The 16700-nt window shown below is 39.0% G+C and overlaps 1 protein-coding gene across 3 annotated transcripts in view; it reads left to right on the forward strand.

Moving 5' to 3' along the window:
* SOX6 (SRY-box transcription factor 6) overlaps positions 1-16700 on the forward strand; it is a 708935-nt gene that overhangs the window by 624148 nt on the left and 68087 nt on the right. For all 3 annotated transcript variants that reach the window (XM_052652397.1, XM_052652398.1, XM_052652399.1), the window contains exons 11-12: positions 1550-1733; positions 4779-4966. In XM_052652397.1, coding sequence (XP_052508357.1) covers positions 1550-1733; positions 4779-4966 — 372 coding nt within the window. The remainder of the gene's footprint in view (positions 1-1549; positions 1734-4778; positions 4967-16700) is intronic.

Here is a 16700-nt window from a genome sequence, read left to right on the forward strand (position 1 = left end):
ATAAAAGCACATTGCACCATAGATGTCCCAGATTACTTATTTCCTACCAAGACAAACAAACAAACAAATGACTTATTTTATCTGATAATTCAGTAAAGAAAAAAAGTGCCTGGGATTTGGAGCCTAAAAAACTATAATTCAAATTCTGTCCTTCCATGTATGGTTTTGTATGGTCATTTTATCACTTTGGCTGCTTCTTTCTTTGTAAATGTAGAATACTACTGCCCAGTCTCATAGTTATTGGTAGTTAAATGAGCTAATATACTTGAAAATATCTAGCACAATGTTAGGCATAATGGCTCTTTTGTGCATGTTATTTTCATTTTCTCTTTCTAATCCTCCCTCCTGATAACTATTTTCTGGCCTCCCTTTTTGTTCCCACTCAAACAATGACCGTTAGTGCTGGAAGAGGCCTTAGAGATCACCTAGAATCAGGCCCTCTTTTCTATAGATGAAGAAATTGAGTCCCAGAGAAGTGACATGTTTGCCATAGGGGAGAAAGTTCAGTTTCCAAGCTCTACTGTGTGTTCTAAACAATGACGTGAAAAGCAAGTTCTCTGTGCCTTCTCAGAAGCAAAAGAGGAGTTAACATTTGCTGGAAATTTTATTTTAAACACAATACTGCAGATCTTAAAAACCTAGCATTTAAATGAGTATGTTCATATTGCAATTAAATTTCTAGAATGATGGAAGTGTTAAGGGTGTTACATGGCAGAATAAATGAAACAAAATAAAGGTAAAGAGCTTAGCTTTCAAGCTCCTGGTAAAACCAGAGTTACAAGCCAGATATTTGAATACTGTGCTCAGTATAGAAGAACTGGCATCTTAAAATAGACATTCTGTAAATATATGTAGCAAAGAATATAAAGAGACATCACTTTAGACATGAAAAATAAATTGCATATAGCATGGTATGTAAAACATAATTATAATGTGTGTTTGCTCTTTAGAAAAATTAATTTTAAACATGAATAGAAACCAGAATATAGACCATGAAGAGCGCCCACACCCAGAAAGCCACATAGAAGCCATGCTGTGGCATGCGGCTCTCTGGGCAAAGGCCCAGGAGAGCAGAAGAAGGCTTACAGTGTTTCCATTTTTAAAGTACTTGCAATTGTTTGATTTAAAATATATATTAAAAAATTAGCGGCAGAGCCCATTTATAGTTCCAGGAACTTTTCAGAGAGAATAACACAAAAGCACTACAGAGCTGCTGAAATTTTAAATAATTCTTTGTAAATGCCCTAGGTTAATTTGGATCCCTGAAAACACATTAGGAAATTAAGCTGTAATGTGAGCTAATTCAGATTTTAATTTGGCAAAAAGAATGATCCAACTACACAGTTAATGTAAATAGAAGCATAACACAGGGAAATTAATGAGGTTTCCTTCCGATGAATCTTCAAGGAGGTAGATAATTAGCTTCTTTTGTTATTATTGTGGAGAATGTGGCATTGTCTCTGAGGTGTAAAATAACTGTGGCTTACTAAGTGATAATGTGCTTCATTTGTCTTTTTTTTTAATAATTATTTATGTTAAACTCTTGTAGGATGAAGCAGCAGCGCAACCGCTGAATCTCTCATCCCGACCCAAGACAGCTGAGCCTGTAAAGTCCCCAACTTCTCCCACCCAGAGCCTCTTCCCAGCCAGCAAAACCAGCCCTGTCAATCTGCCTAACAAAAGCAGCATCCCCAGCCCCATTGGAGGAAGCTTGGGAAGAGGATCCTCTTTAGGTAAATGGAAAAGTCAACACCAGGAAGAGACTTATGAATTAGGTAAAAGAAAGCAAACTGCATTTAATGATGACTGATTCTTGTTTTCAAAGTATTCTTTAGTCCAAGAAAAATTTAAATACTGAAAGTAAATAATGTAAAAGTAAATTCTTTTCTACTAAAGCATAACCCAGTGTGGCATCTTAGGTGACTAGAACTTTCAGCAAAGGTTAGAATAGAAATCCTGTTGGGTGCATTCTCCCAATGATGATGAGTTAGATTCAGCAATCAGAGACTTAGAAATTTCTGTGTTGAGTCAGTGCTTTGCCACTGAAGTGACTCTAGGCAGATTAAGAGTGGCCGTGAACTCTCCAAGGGCCTAAAGGAGCCTGGCCTAAAAGCTGCCTGCCAAAAGTCCAGAATTTTTTGAAACTTTGTTTTCTTTGTAAAATGTGAATTTTACACCTTATCCCATATCAGTTTTCCACTGAAGCAAATATGAATGACACTTTAGTGACATCATATAAAATAAAGTTGATCTCTAGTAAGATATGTCATAGTGATCCTCTGTCTTCTTACATTCTCTGATACACTGCCAATTGTCTCTAGGGATAGTCATACCCAGGTGTGAGAAGTATAGGGGATAAATGGGATCTGGCATCAGGCAGCCTTGAACTGAGAAAGAGCCTTTACTTACTAGCTGTGTGACCCTGTGAAAATTATTTAATATTTTTTTTAACTCAGTTTCCTAATCTCTGGAAAGGAAATATTATTTCCTAGCTTATAGGTTGGTATGAGAATTAAGACAGAAATGTATGTATGTAAAGTCTCTAACATGGTATCTGGAACCCAGAAGGCATGCAACCAAATAGACTAGACAGCCAAATACCAACGCATTTACAAATACATGTGGAATGAAACAGTAATTGTGAAAGCACTTGTCAGTGGCAGAGAGGCAAGTAAATATGAACATTATTATTACCATGCTCTATAAGTTTCTTAATTTTCCAATAAAGACACAGAAGTTCAAAGGGATTTGGGACTAAAACCAGCATTTCTTTACCATATTACCTTCCATGTTTTATTTAATTCTATAGCCTGAATTGCTTACAGCAATAAATAAAATAATGTATAAGTGTAGCCATTTACAGTTTAACCAAACATTTTGTCTATCTTATCTCATTTGATTTTTTACTATCATCTTATGAGTCAGGTAGTATGTTATTGTTATTCTTGTATAATAAACTGTCGTCTTACAGATAAAATGACTCACCCACAGCCATGTAGCTATTAATTAGCAGAGTTAAAACTAAAGTCCAGGTCTTCTCACGTATAACTCAGTGCTCCTTTTGAAAACTCATAGTTGGAACGTTTGCTGAACAATGCTGAATCTTAAGTGGCTCTTCTGATGATGAGATGTAAATCTTCCTTACTGAAACTGGGGACATTAGGATCTACCCAGCAGTCTATCCTCTTTTTGAGTCAGAACACTCTTTTAGGGGCCCAGAGATTTCACTCCAAGTCAGTGGGATCACTGTGGCAAAGAGAAATGAATCATTCCCAGCATGTGAATATGATCACTGGATTATTGAAAGTTGTGAGATGAGGGGAAAAAGCCAACATGAGGATAAATAATAGGCTTGATCTTGAAATGGCCCTCCTATAAACCACTTCTAAATTTTATTTGGAAAGCATTTGTTTTCTGTACTTAGCATAGTGGGGGACAAAAATGACTGTACAGGCCCTTGTTCTTTTGGAGTTTACATCTTAGCAGAGTGTATTCCTTAGATCATGAACTAGAAATGAGCTGAAGTAACAGCACCCTTGTTCACACAATACTGGATGGATTTTCTTTTTTAATCAGAAAAGCTTCAGAGCTAAAGATACAGGGTTTCTATTTGCTAAAAAGTGGCTGTTTAACTTTCTAAAACTTTTCCATAGATAGTGTTGGGAATATTTTCTAAACTCGAGTGATAAGCACATGTACGGCACACACATAGACGTGAGCTTGATCATAGTCTGGTTTCCTCTGTCCCATCTGTCTCTGTGAGGTGTGTGCACATACACAGATACACACGCACATATACACATACACACATACGTGTGCTATAAAATGCTCATACCAGGAAACACACAAGCTCATCACATTAAACTTTACCACAGCAGCTGAAATCTGTCAGTCAGTTGCCTTCTTTTTGTCTAAAATTGGAAAAGCTAATCTAAAGTATCGATTTTAATCTACAATAAAATGTAAGATATAGAGGAAATTTAGTTTAATTTTAAATTTTGTCCTTCTGTGCTGCATGGAATATAATGAAAGTAAATATTTTCACTTTATTTTAAGCTTTATCCTTATATAAATTCCATTCCCACACATTCAGCCTCACTGTCAAGAAGACAGAGAACTGAGAGCAGTGGGTGTTCAGGTTGTGGGTAGGAAATGGGTTGTCATTCTCTTCTTAAGTAACGGAGGCAGCATGAGTGGAATGCTTCATTAACCAGCCAGTGACTGGGGAACAGAGAGTGTGGTGTATTCCTTCCCACCCCCTCTCTCCTGCAGTGGACGTATGAACACACAGATACAGATATCACTAAAGGATGTGTGTGGCCTCACAGATTTTTTTTTTCTTTTTTTGGCTGGGCCAGAAACAGCTTTCCTGCATTACCATACTAAATATAATGGACAGCCTGCACAGATGTCTCTGTGCCCCTTCCTACCACTTTCATCCCAACTACTCTCCCACTAATGGTTAAACATAACCAGAAAAGGTATGTGTGTGTGTGTGCGTGTATACTTATATAGGAATCTAGGAACCTTCATTTGTGAGGAAGCAGGTTAACAGAGCCCAGATAAACTGAAATGCTAGGGTATCCTCCAAGAACTGAAAACAAAAAACCCAGCACATGTCAGTTACCCCGGATTTCTGCGGTCTACTGCATTTTTCCTAATAGCAAACGAGCCCCTTCCTTGCTCAAAGACTGCGGCGTTCTACAGGGCGGTGGACAGTAGCGGTATTTTTTGTGTCTAACCTTACAACCCTCTAATAATAGATCCTGTGTATGCAGATATCCTGTCCAGTCTCAACTCTCCTGCCCTGTTTGGGGATCAGGATACAGTGATGAAAGCTATTCAGGAGGCTCGGAAGATGCGAGAACAGATCCAGCGGGAGCAACAACAGCAGCAGCCACATGGTGTTGATGGGAAACTGTCCACCCTGAATAATATGGGGCTGAACAACTGTAGGAATGAAAAGGTAAAACTTGCTTCCCTCCTTCACTGGCTCTGCTAGACCCATTGACTCATTTTTATCTGGCTCTTTTCAGGCTCCAAAGCATCAACCTGCAGCCAAAGATTTGGGCTTCTAGCTTGAGGACTGTCTTGCATTATGTTTAAGCATTACTGCTGATTAAAAAATAAACCTTTTCCCTCTTAGTATGGGTTGCCTCTCAGGTACCCAACCAAACACCCAAACTCCTGCCATTGGTGTTTTTCTGTCCCATTCCAAAAGGTTAGAAATATCTTATAATAAAGGGGGTATATGAGGTTACAGACTATCAGAATATTTTAAAAAAGCATCTATACTCACAGTGAAGGCTAATACATTATTATGACTCATCATTGAATTTATTACTAAGTTTCCTATCAGCCTGAGCAAAACAGAAAACAGAGAAACTTACAAAATGCATTTGTTTATCTTTTTGATTCATCAGATTATTTATCAAGTGCTTATTGTGTAATAGACACTGTTCTAGGCACTGGAGATACAACAGTGAACAAATGAGACAAAAGTCTCTGTTCTCATAGAGCTTACATTCTGATAGGGGAATGCAGATGAAGAAAAAAATAAACAAATACACAATGACTAATGTTGGTAACAGGAGAAGGTGAATCATTGCCATGAGAGAAATAGCAGCAAGTTAAGGAAATACAGTTACAGGATTGTTCCTTTAGGTAGGCTGGTAAGGACTCTAAGGAGGTGTCATGTAATAGAGAGAGTGAAGGAAGCCCTGTGCAGGCGACATGAAGAGCATCCAGGCAGTGGGAACAATAGGCTTAGAGGCCCTTAGAGTGTAGGACAAGGAGGCCAATTTAGCAAGAGCAACTTGAGGAAAGGCAGAGCAGTGAGACCTAAAGAGAAGTGATAGCCTGGGGCAGAGTGTGGTAGACCTGTAGGCCTTGGAAGGATTATGTGTGTTTCACTCTGAATCTGATGAGAATTCCTACATTCTTTTTGTCCAGGGCATTGACATGATCTGATTTACATATAAAAAGGATCCTTCTGCAAAATGTGCAAGAGCAGACTTCAGAAGGCTAAGAAAGGAAACAGGCAGACCAGTTGAGAGGTTATTGTCAAACAATGGGTGGAAAATGCTGATTATTTGATGAATTAGTGATCCTAGCCATTGCTTACCCTGTATCTGCCTCACCCCAGTTTCTGCCTCCCTCTTCACATGGCTGTCTTCCCTCTTAGTATATCCCCATGTCTCCAAATCTTCCTCTTCTTAAGAAGAACATCACTTATTGAACTTTGGGTCCGCCCTAATCCAGTGTGACTTTAACTTGATTATATCTGCAAAGACCCAGTTTCCTACAGATAGAAAAATAGATTACATAAATATATTAATTTAATACATTAAATTAATAATGACTTAACTCCCCCTCCCCTACTTTGATTGATCCTTTTAGCAGAAGGTTCACATAAAGTAAGGGAGAAACTATCTGGGGGGATAGTGGGCCTTTTGGTGCTGGATAAGCCATAAACTTTTATACACTTGGGACCTGCTATGCATAGGGATTGTTGTTGTTCTGTCACTAAGTTGTGTCCAACTGTTTGCGAACACATGGAGTGCAACATGCCAGGCTTCCCTCTCCTTCACTATCTCCTGGAGTTTGAGCATACTATTTTTGGAGTTTGCACCACCTCCATGTTGCTCAAACTCCATGTTTGCTCTATATTCTATGTCTGGTTATACTCATATCCATTATATTATATCCGTTGTGTTAATGATGCCATCCAACAATCTCATCCTCTGTCACCCCCTTCTCCTCCTGCCCTCAATCTTTCCCAGCACCAGGGTCTTTTCCGCTGAGTCAGCCCTTTATGTCATGTGGCTAAAGTATTGGAGCTTCAGCTTCACCATCAGTCCTTTCAATGAAAATTCAGGGTTGATTTCCTTTAGGATTTGCCATAGCTTAGTCCCTAAGTTGTGTCCGACTCTTGCGACCCCATGGACTGTGGCCTGCTAGACTCCTCTGTCTATGGGATTCTCCAGGCAAGAATACTGGAGTGGGTTGCCATTTCCTTCTCTAGGGGATCTTCCTGACCCAGGAATTGAAACCAGGTCTCCTGCATTGCAGGCAGAGTCTTTACCAGCTGAGCTACAAGGGAAGCCCTCTTTTGGGATTGACTGGTTTGAACTCCTTGTTGTCCAGGGGACTCTCAAGAGTCTTCTCCAGCACCACAGTTTGAAGGCATCAATTCTTCAGTGCTCAGCCTTCTTCATGGTCTAACTGTCACATCTGTACATGGCTACTGGAAAAATCATAGCTTTGACTATATCGATCATTGTCAGCAGAGTGTTGCCTCTGCTCTTTAATACACTATCTAGGTTTGTCATAGCTTTTCTTCCAAGGAGCAAGCATCTTTTAATTTCATGGCTGCAGTCACCATCTGCAGTAATTTTTGAGCCCAAGAAAATAAGATCTGTCACTGCTTCCACTTTTTCCCCATTTATTTATCATGAAGTGATAGGACTAGATGCCATGATCTTAGCTTTCTGAATGTTGTTTTAAGTCAGCTTTTTCACTCTCTTTCACCCTCATCAAGAGGCTCTTTAGTTCCTCTTCACTTTCTGGCAGTAGAGTGGTATCATCTGCCTATCTGAGGCTATTGATAATTTCTCCCAGCAGTCTTGATTCCAGCTGTGATTCATCCAGCCTGACGTTTTACATGATGTACTCTGTATATAAGTTAAATAAACAGTGTGACAATATGGAGCCTTGTCATACTCCTTTCCCAATTTTGAACCAGTCCGTTATTCCATGTCTGGTTCTAACTGTTGCTTCTTGACCTGCATACATGTTTCTCAGGAGACATAGGGCTACTGAGTAGAAAATTGGGGTAAAAGCAAGAGAATGGATACATGTAGCAGAGAATATCTCCTACTTTACAATTTTGTCAAGGGTGAATCCTAAAATTAGTATGAGAAGGATGTCAGTGATTTATGTAAGTCTTTTAAACTGTATTGGTTTTCAAATGAAAGTGATATATGGTTACTAAAATTTCTAATAATACAGTTGTATGGTCAAAAGCTAATTACCCTTCTCACCACATTAACTACCATTGGTGATTCAGTTTTCTTTGCATATGTGGGAAGTATTAATGAGTTTAAAGGTATATATTCTTACTTGGAGTGGTAGGCCCTGAGTTGTCACTTGCCAGCTGTATGATATTTGGTAAGTTGAATAACTTCACTGAATCTCAAGTTCTTCATCTGCAACGTGAGGGTAGTAATCTGGGCTACAACAGAATAAAATATATATGAATATACCTAGCAAAGCCTCAGGTACAGAGTGGGTACTTTCTTATGTTTCCCATACCTTTTAGGCTAAATTATGGGTGATCTTTGAATATATAGAACAAATGAGCTATTTTGCCACAGATACAAGTTCCTCATAACAATGATGGAAGGAAGGGTCAGCAGAAGAAAGCAGAGTTAGATGTTTCAGATGATGGCATATTGACCAACTTACATAGTTTAACTCCTTTCTAACTGAGTTGATACAGAAAGCTATGGAAACTTGAGATTTATTAAGTTAGATCGTGGTTTCATAATGTCATAATTTCATAATGTCATAATAATGCTGATGCCTCAGCATTATTGACATTTTTGGCTGGAGAATTCTTTGTCATGGGTGGCTAATCTGGCCTCTACTCATTAGATGCCAGTAGCACCCCTCAGAAATGTCTCTAGATATCGCTAAATATCTCCTATTGGGGTAGGGAGGACAAAATTACCCCTAGTTGAAATATCACTGGACTAAATAAATATGTTTAGAATTAATACATTTCAGAAATTTTATTCCACCAAAAAAACAAGTTATTTAAATAATCACATGTGAGTGTGCTTAGTCAAGCTCAGTCGTGTCCGACTCTTTGCGATCCCATGGACTGTAGCCTTCCTCTGTCTGGGATTATCCCTGCAACAATACTGGAGTGGGTTACCATTTCCCCCTCCAGGGGATCTTCCTGCCCCAGGAATTGAACCTGTATCTCCTGTGCCTCCTGCATTGGCAGGTGGGTTCTTTTACTACTGAGCCACATAGGAAGCCCTTTCAATAATCACATTTGTTTTTAAATTATAGAGAATCATTTGCTTTTGATTAATGTTAGGAATAAAATATTTCTTTGAAAAATATTTCTAATGAAAAACTAGAATTTTTGTTTGGAGTATTAACATAGAGAATATTTAAAACAGATGTGTGTACATCATTTAGGTTGTGGGGGAAATAAGAAATAAATTCAGTATTGTTACAGCAACTCTGCCTTTCAGTGAAGCTCCTCTGTCACATTAAGTAGGCTTAGAATAGCGACATCCTGAAATGTTTGTACTACCTAAATAGTAAATTGGCACTGGTCATCCCTTCCTTCCAGCAGTGACTCTGTTTGTCTGACACAGTGACCCTATATTGTGGAATTTATATCATCGATTCAAGTTCAAGCTTAAGACTCTACTAACTTCAGATACTCTGGGTTAATTTTAAGTATTTCTCATTGACTTTTCTTAATTCATATAGAGGAAAGAAGTCTGAGGCTCTGAAATAATAACACCTTAATTTGTGTTGGAAGCCACCAGTGAGAGATGAGAGATTAGGTTAAGATTGAAAATTAATAAATCTCAACTTGTCCTAAAATATGTCACACAATGTAATTGAACTTCTGGAGATAAGTGGCAAAATGGCTTCAACAGAATCAGAAACCGCTGGTTTCTCAGTTGAAGAGAGTTGTTGTCTCAGTAGAGGATCTCATAGGGGTTGAATTCAGGTTGCTGGAAAAGTCCATTATATTCAAGGCTGTTGTGTCCATAAGCTCTCCTTTACATTATCTCTGTTGCAAATAATGTCACTGCTTTGAACGTATATTTGTTGTAGGCTTTGTTTGGCTTCCCTGGTGGCTCAGACGGTAAAGAATCTGCCTGCAATGCAGGAGACCTGGGTTCGATCCCTGGGCTGGGAAGATCCCCTGGAGAAGGGTATGGCAACCCACTCCAGCATTCTTGCCTGGAGAAGCCCCATAGACAGAGGAGCCTGGAAGGCTACACAGTCCATGGGGTCTCAAAGAGTTGGACACGACTGAGAAACTAAGCACAGGCTTTGTTTAGTTTCTAGACCCAGTATCTATTCTTGTTAGGTTCATTACCTGCAGAAGAGTAAATTAAGAATGATATTAAAGGACTCCTATGATGGTAGACTTGGCTCTCTTATAATCAAAATATCCATCTTAATTTTATGAGGTTTCACACAACACTACTTTTTCTTCTGAGAATCATACTTTCTTCTGAGATCAAACAAGATAAATATGTGATGTACAATAAGATTAGTAAAATAGATTGTGACAAAGTCAGTTTCAGTTCAGTTCAGTCACTCAGTCGTGTCCAACTCTTTGCGACCCCATGAATTGCAGCACGCCAGGCCTCCCTGTCCATCACCAACTCCCGGAGTTCACTCAGACTCACGTCCATCAAGTCAGTGATGCCATCCAGCCATCTCATCCTCGGTCGTCCCCTTCTCCTCCTGCCCCCAATCCCTCCCAGCATCAGAGTCTTTTCCAATGAGTCAACTCTTCGCATGAGGTGGCCAAAGTGTTGGAGTTTCAGCTTTAGCATCAGTCCTTCTAAAGAAATTCCAGGGCTGATCTCCTTCAGAATGGACTGGTTGGATCTCCTTGCAGTCCAAGAGACTCTCAAGAGTCTTCTCCAACACCACAGTTCAAAAGCATCAATTCTTCGGCACTCAGCCTTCTTCACAGTCCGACTCTCACATCCATACATGACCACAGGAAAAACCATAGCCTTGACTAGATGGACCTTAGTCGGCAAAGTAATGTCTCTGCTTTTAAATATACTATCTAGGTTGGTCATAACTTTTCTTCCAAGGAGTAAGCGTCCTTTAATTTCATGGCTGCAGTCACCATCTGCAGTGATTTTGGAGCCCAAAAAAATAAAGTCTGACACTGTTTCCACTGTTTCCCCATCTATTTCCCATGAAGTGATGGGACCAGATGCCATGATCTTCGTTTTCTGAATGTTGAGCTTTAAGCCAACTTTTTCACTCTCAACTTTTACTTTCATCAAGAGGCTTTTTAGTTCCTCTTCATTTTCTGCCATAAGAGTGGTGTCATCTGCATATCTGAGGTTATTGATATTTCTCCCAGCAGTGTTGATTCCAGCTTGTGTTTCTTCCAGCCCAGCATTTCTCATGATGTACTCTGCATAGAAGTTAAATAAGCAGGGTGACAATATACAGCCTTGACGTACTCCTTCTCCTATATGGAACCAGTCTGTTGTTCCATGTCCAGTTCTAACTGTTGCTTCCTGACCTGCATACAGATTTCTCAAAAGGCAGGTCAGGTGGTCTGGTATTCCCATCTCTCTCAGAATTTTCCACAGTTTATTGTGATCCACACAGTCAAGGGCTTTGGCATAGTTAATAAAGCAGAAATAGATATTTTTCTGGAACTCTCTTGCTTTTTCGATGATCCAGCAGATGTTGGCAATTTGATCTCTGGTTCCTCTGCCTTTTCTAAAACCAGTTTGAACATCAGGAAGTTCACGGTTCACGTATTGCTGAAGCCTGGCTTGGAGAATTTTGAGCATTAACTGTCTTCAAAATTGCCATCTTTGGAATTATCTTGATTTCCTTAAATGTAAAGATTCATAAATTAGATTTATGACTTTATTCTTGTAAACCATAGTGCAGTTTTAGAGAATTTTTCAGTATTTCTATCACAACATCTTGTCATTTATAAAGCATACCTCATCACACTCATATCTGGACACTGTTTAAAAATGAGTGTGTCACAGATTTGAGTTCCCTGAGAAGCAGACTGTGAGATGAAGATTGTGTGCTGATACATGCTCAGTCACTTCAGTTGTGTCTGACTCTTTGCAACCCTATAGCTGGAACCTGCCAGGCTTCTCTGTCCTTGGGGACTCTCCAGGCAAGAATACTGGAGTGGGTTGCCGGGCCCTGCTCCAGGGGATTTTCCCCACCCAGGGATTGAACCCGGGTCTCCTGCATCTTCTGCATCACAGGTGGATTCTTTACTGATGAGCCACCGGGGAAGCCTGAGATGGAGATTAGCAAGCAGGTTTGTGGGGGTAGCAGGTCCTCTTTCTGATTGCCACCTGTGGAAGGGAAAGGATGAAAGCAGAATCGGACTGTGATGCAGTCTCATCCAAGGCCTTAGCCAACCGCATATGAAGCTTTGAGGCTGCCATGTCCATTCAGAATTGTCTCAAGTTGGATGGAAGGAGTGAGCTTTCATACATTTGTGTGAACCAGTCATTAGATGAGGGCTGCCCTGGGAAAGGGACTTAATCTTGGGTGAGGTGTGACTCTAGTTGAGGCTATACTGAAGAGGGCCAACAGCTGAGGGTGAGCAAAACATTCCCTACAGGTGAGGAAACAAATCAGTCCTGCAGGGGAATCTGAGCAGTACATCACAATTTCCTCCGTAGAGTTGTTTTTGTGACATCTACTAACATTAGATGCATACAGAACATGTTTTGTGTATTTCATAACTGAGGGGAACATTTCCTTCACAGACACAGGGGTTTGCTGTTTTTGTTGTTTAGTCGCTAAGTCGTGTCTGACTCTTCTGTGACCCCGTGGACTGTAGCCCACCAGGGTCCTCTGTCCATGGGATTTCCCAGGAAAGAATAGTGGAGTGGGTTGCCATTTCCTTCTCCAGGGCATCTTCCCAACCAGGGATCGAACCTTGGTCTCCTGCATTGCAGGCAGATTCTTTCACTGCTGAGCCACAAGGGAAGTCCTGAAAGTGAGTGTCAGTTGCGCAGTCCTGTCTGACTCTTTGTGACTCCATGGACTGTAGACCATCAGGCTCTTCTGTCCATGGAATTTTCCAGGCAAAATACTGGAATGAGTTGCCATTTCCTTCCCCAGGGGATCTTCCTGACCCAGAGATTGGATGCATGTCTCTTGCATTGGCAGGCAGATTCTTTACCACTGAGCCATCTGGGAAACCCTTATAATACATACAGAATTACATATACATCCATATGAATACATGTTGACCCAGGATATATTTCACTTTACTGGGTAAACTCCTATTTTGACACTTTGAAATGAAACATTGTTAACTTGATCAGCCAGAACGGCACCAATGGAGTTGTTCTGGTTGACTGTGTCACAGGATATTTAGGGTCTGTTAAATATATAGATTTTAGGGACAATAGACTGTAACGGCACCTTAGGAGCTTTCATGCTCCATCATTTCAAAATAGCTGCTGTGCATGGATCATGAATGTCTTGCCAGCAGAAGTCTAAGTTTATTCCCTGGGTTTTAACTTTCTGCAGCAAGAACAACCTATGACAGTGCCAGGGCAATCTGATCATATTATAGGTGAACTTCTTACTAAATTTCATTGTTTTGACATTTCTCAGATAGAGAGTGTTTTAGTCATGACAGTACACTGTAGGATTTTAAATAGGCTGCTTCTAAAGGTCCTTAGAGCTAAGCTAAGGACATCTGGCTAGAAGAGAGGCAAGGTAGGGTGGGCCTTCTTAGTGTTAAAAAGTGCGTTTTGTAAGTTTTCTGACTTCCCTAGTGTTTGAATGCTGACTCAGTGATTGGTTAGAGTACATTCCTACATAGGTATGATGTAACTTAGATATCTGGTTATTTTGGTTATCTTAATAACCTTGAGGAGCCAGTAGATTGATTACCTGTTGATCAGAGTTACCCTAAATAGGCCGATTGCACATCTATACACATGTGGCCTGGACTGCTGTTCCCTTGATCTTCCAAGAATCTCAAGAAAAATTCTTGACCACATTGCATGTCAAAATGAACTACCATGAACACTATTATCACACTCTGTCTGCCTTTGAAGTATACTGGTGGGATTAAAACTATAGAGTGAAAGAGCTGAAGGGAACATAACATTTGATCTGGTCCAACACCTTCAGTTCACAGACAGGAAGACTGAGACCTAGAGAAAGAACATGACTTATGCTTGGTCATATAGTGAATTTGTGTCAGAGCAGGAATTAAATCTCAGCTTTCCTAGTTCTTCATCAATGATATTTCTAATTTCAGAAAAGTACCAGATTTGTTTACTTATTTTCTATAAGGTATTTAAACTATTGCTTATCAAAGTATTTTTTACATTTGCAATCTAAAACCTTTGGTGGAATAAGACAGGGTAAAAATAACAAAAATGGTGAAGCAGAAAGGCATTGAGCCCCCTGTTTCTGTATATGTTTCACCTTCTGTTTTGAAAAGGCATTCTTCCCCACAATGATGTCCACTGGTTCTGGCCCTGGAAAGATATCAGTCAGAAAGCAGAAGATCTAATGATGCTAGTATAGACAGAGAAACAGAAGAGGTGGCTAGTAACCAGCAGCAGTGATAGAATTAGAGCGCATGGTGTATTGGAAAGAGCATGGGCTTTGGAGTCTCAGTTTCTAGGATTAATCTTGGAAGCAGCCTGTGTGGTTTTCTGTGTTATTTGAGTAAGTTACTTAACCTCTGTGAGTCTCAATGAACATACCTATAAAATGGTACAAAATGGCCTTTCCTTGAAGGCTTGTTTTGAGGGAAAATATACATAGGGCACATATCTGACACAAGAGATGCTCTGTTACTGTTAGTCCTTTTTCACTGTAAGACCTCAGACAGGTTGTCCAACCTATTGTTAATTTCATTAAATTTTTACTCTCTGAGACTCTCCAAAGGTGAATGGATTAACCTACTGCTCCGTGAAGCCAAAATTTCTTAAGATAGAGTAGAAGCGTAGTTAGGAACTAACAGGCACCTTCTTACAAACTCAAGATATACATTTTTTTTCATTCTTAAAGTAACTTGAATACTCTAGCTATTTGCTATAGGATCTGCTCATAGCCAACATGATAATGTTCAAATTTTATAATATCAGTGTGCTAGGGACTTTTGTTCCCATTAATTTAATATATACTTTAATAATTTCCAGAAAATTAAAATTTCAATCCATGATTTTTGAGAATACTTAACCTGATTCCCGATAACTATATGCATTTCTCATGCCAATATGATATTTTCAGTCAAGTAAATAGAAAAACAGTCCAATCACTAAGGTACATTGTAAACCTGTTCCTTTTTGTTAAAAAACACAATTGTTCATTTATTCACAAGTGTAGATTCTTGCTTCATATCCATACTTTGCAAAAACCTCAGAACAGTATATCAGTATTACACTGATGTAATACTGCCCTCTTTTATTGGAAATGAAAAATAAACTGTATGTCTTCTGCTTCACATTGTCAGTTGCCACAGCTCCTTGTTATTTACACAATTGATTCAGATAGTCATTGTTGCATGACAGGATAAGTTCAGACAGATGATCAATGTAGCCATACAACAATAAGTGTAAGGGAACTGTGAGCAAATTATTTAGCAAAGTGTGTTTGGAATGAATGAGTTTCTTATATAGCACACAGACTAGTGAGGTTTTCTTGTTTTCAAGGAGTGTATAGCATTGATTAATCAGGATGGTAATTTTTCGAAGCAGTTGACTAACATTGTGCTTTTTCAGTTGTGCTTTTTCCAATGTCAACTCATTCCCAAAATATTGATAATTTGAATTAAGAGTGTTGTGGGCATATTAGAGATTTTACAGGAAGGGAACAGATTCTAATTATAACACCCTGTTTTGCAAAGCAGAGCAAAAGTTGGTTTTAAAAAAAATTATATACTACTTTTAACATTGTGACAAGAAGCATTTTTGTAGTGTTTCTGTTTCAGAAATATTATCACATATGTTATCTCTCTAGAACCTTTCCAAATTCAGAGATATAGATAATCCTGTCCTTGTTTTGCAGATTAGGGGCCTAACACCAGCTCTGGATCACTTTGCCTCTTCGTTACCGCTCTCTCGTCTCATTTGTTCCCCACAGCTCTGTGAGACTGACAGGGCAATTTTAGTTAAAATCTAAAACAAGACATACATCTGAGTTTCAAATATCAATTTTAATGAGATAAAGAAGTCTACCTAGATATATATGCTTCATGCATATTTCTTTGAAAGGAGTAACTAACTATATTTATAACTGTGATAGTATATTTCTAAAACAGCATACACAGACCAAAATTGCCATAAATTAGAAAAAAAATGTAAGTTTTATTAGTGTCAGATTTTACATTTGAACCAGTAATACTGAACAGCTAAGCAGTGCTGGATATAGACTCCTGGCTGAATGTTATCATTAAGTTCCTTTTATTTCTGTTGTCAGGGCTACTTGATTGGTTGCCTAGCTACTAGTTTAAGACCCAATTCATAAAACACAACAACAAACTTGTTTGGCTCTTTTCTTCTCTGCAGGTTAAATGGAAAGGATGGTGAGAATTTATCTAGGTTTAAAAGGTGCAAGATACTTCTTAGGGTTGGAGTGGAGAAAGGAATAAATATAAGACTTTTGTTTACAACAAATATTTTAAATCAAAAGGTCATGTCCAGTTAAAGGATCTCCCAGTGAAAGGGTTAAAATTTGACACATCACAGTTAACTTTGCATAAAGAGTTGTTTGGAAGTTTTGTAAGTTTGGAACAAATTTACCAATAGTAACGATTTTATAGATGTAGGCTCCCACTCTCCTATGTACTTTCTAACCCTTAATTCTTTTAGATCTACTCTCTTAATCCTTCTGGATAAGCTATTCTCAACTTTTTCAGTCCTAGGATTCCTTTACACACATACACACACATGTTT

This window comes from Budorcas taxicolor, chromosome 15, assembly GCF_023091745.1.
Source record: "Budorcas taxicolor isolate Tak-1 chromosome 15, Takin1.1, whole genome shotgun sequence".
Classification (NCBI taxonomy): Eukaryota; Metazoa; Chordata; class Mammalia; order Artiodactyla; family Bovidae; genus Budorcas; species Budorcas taxicolor.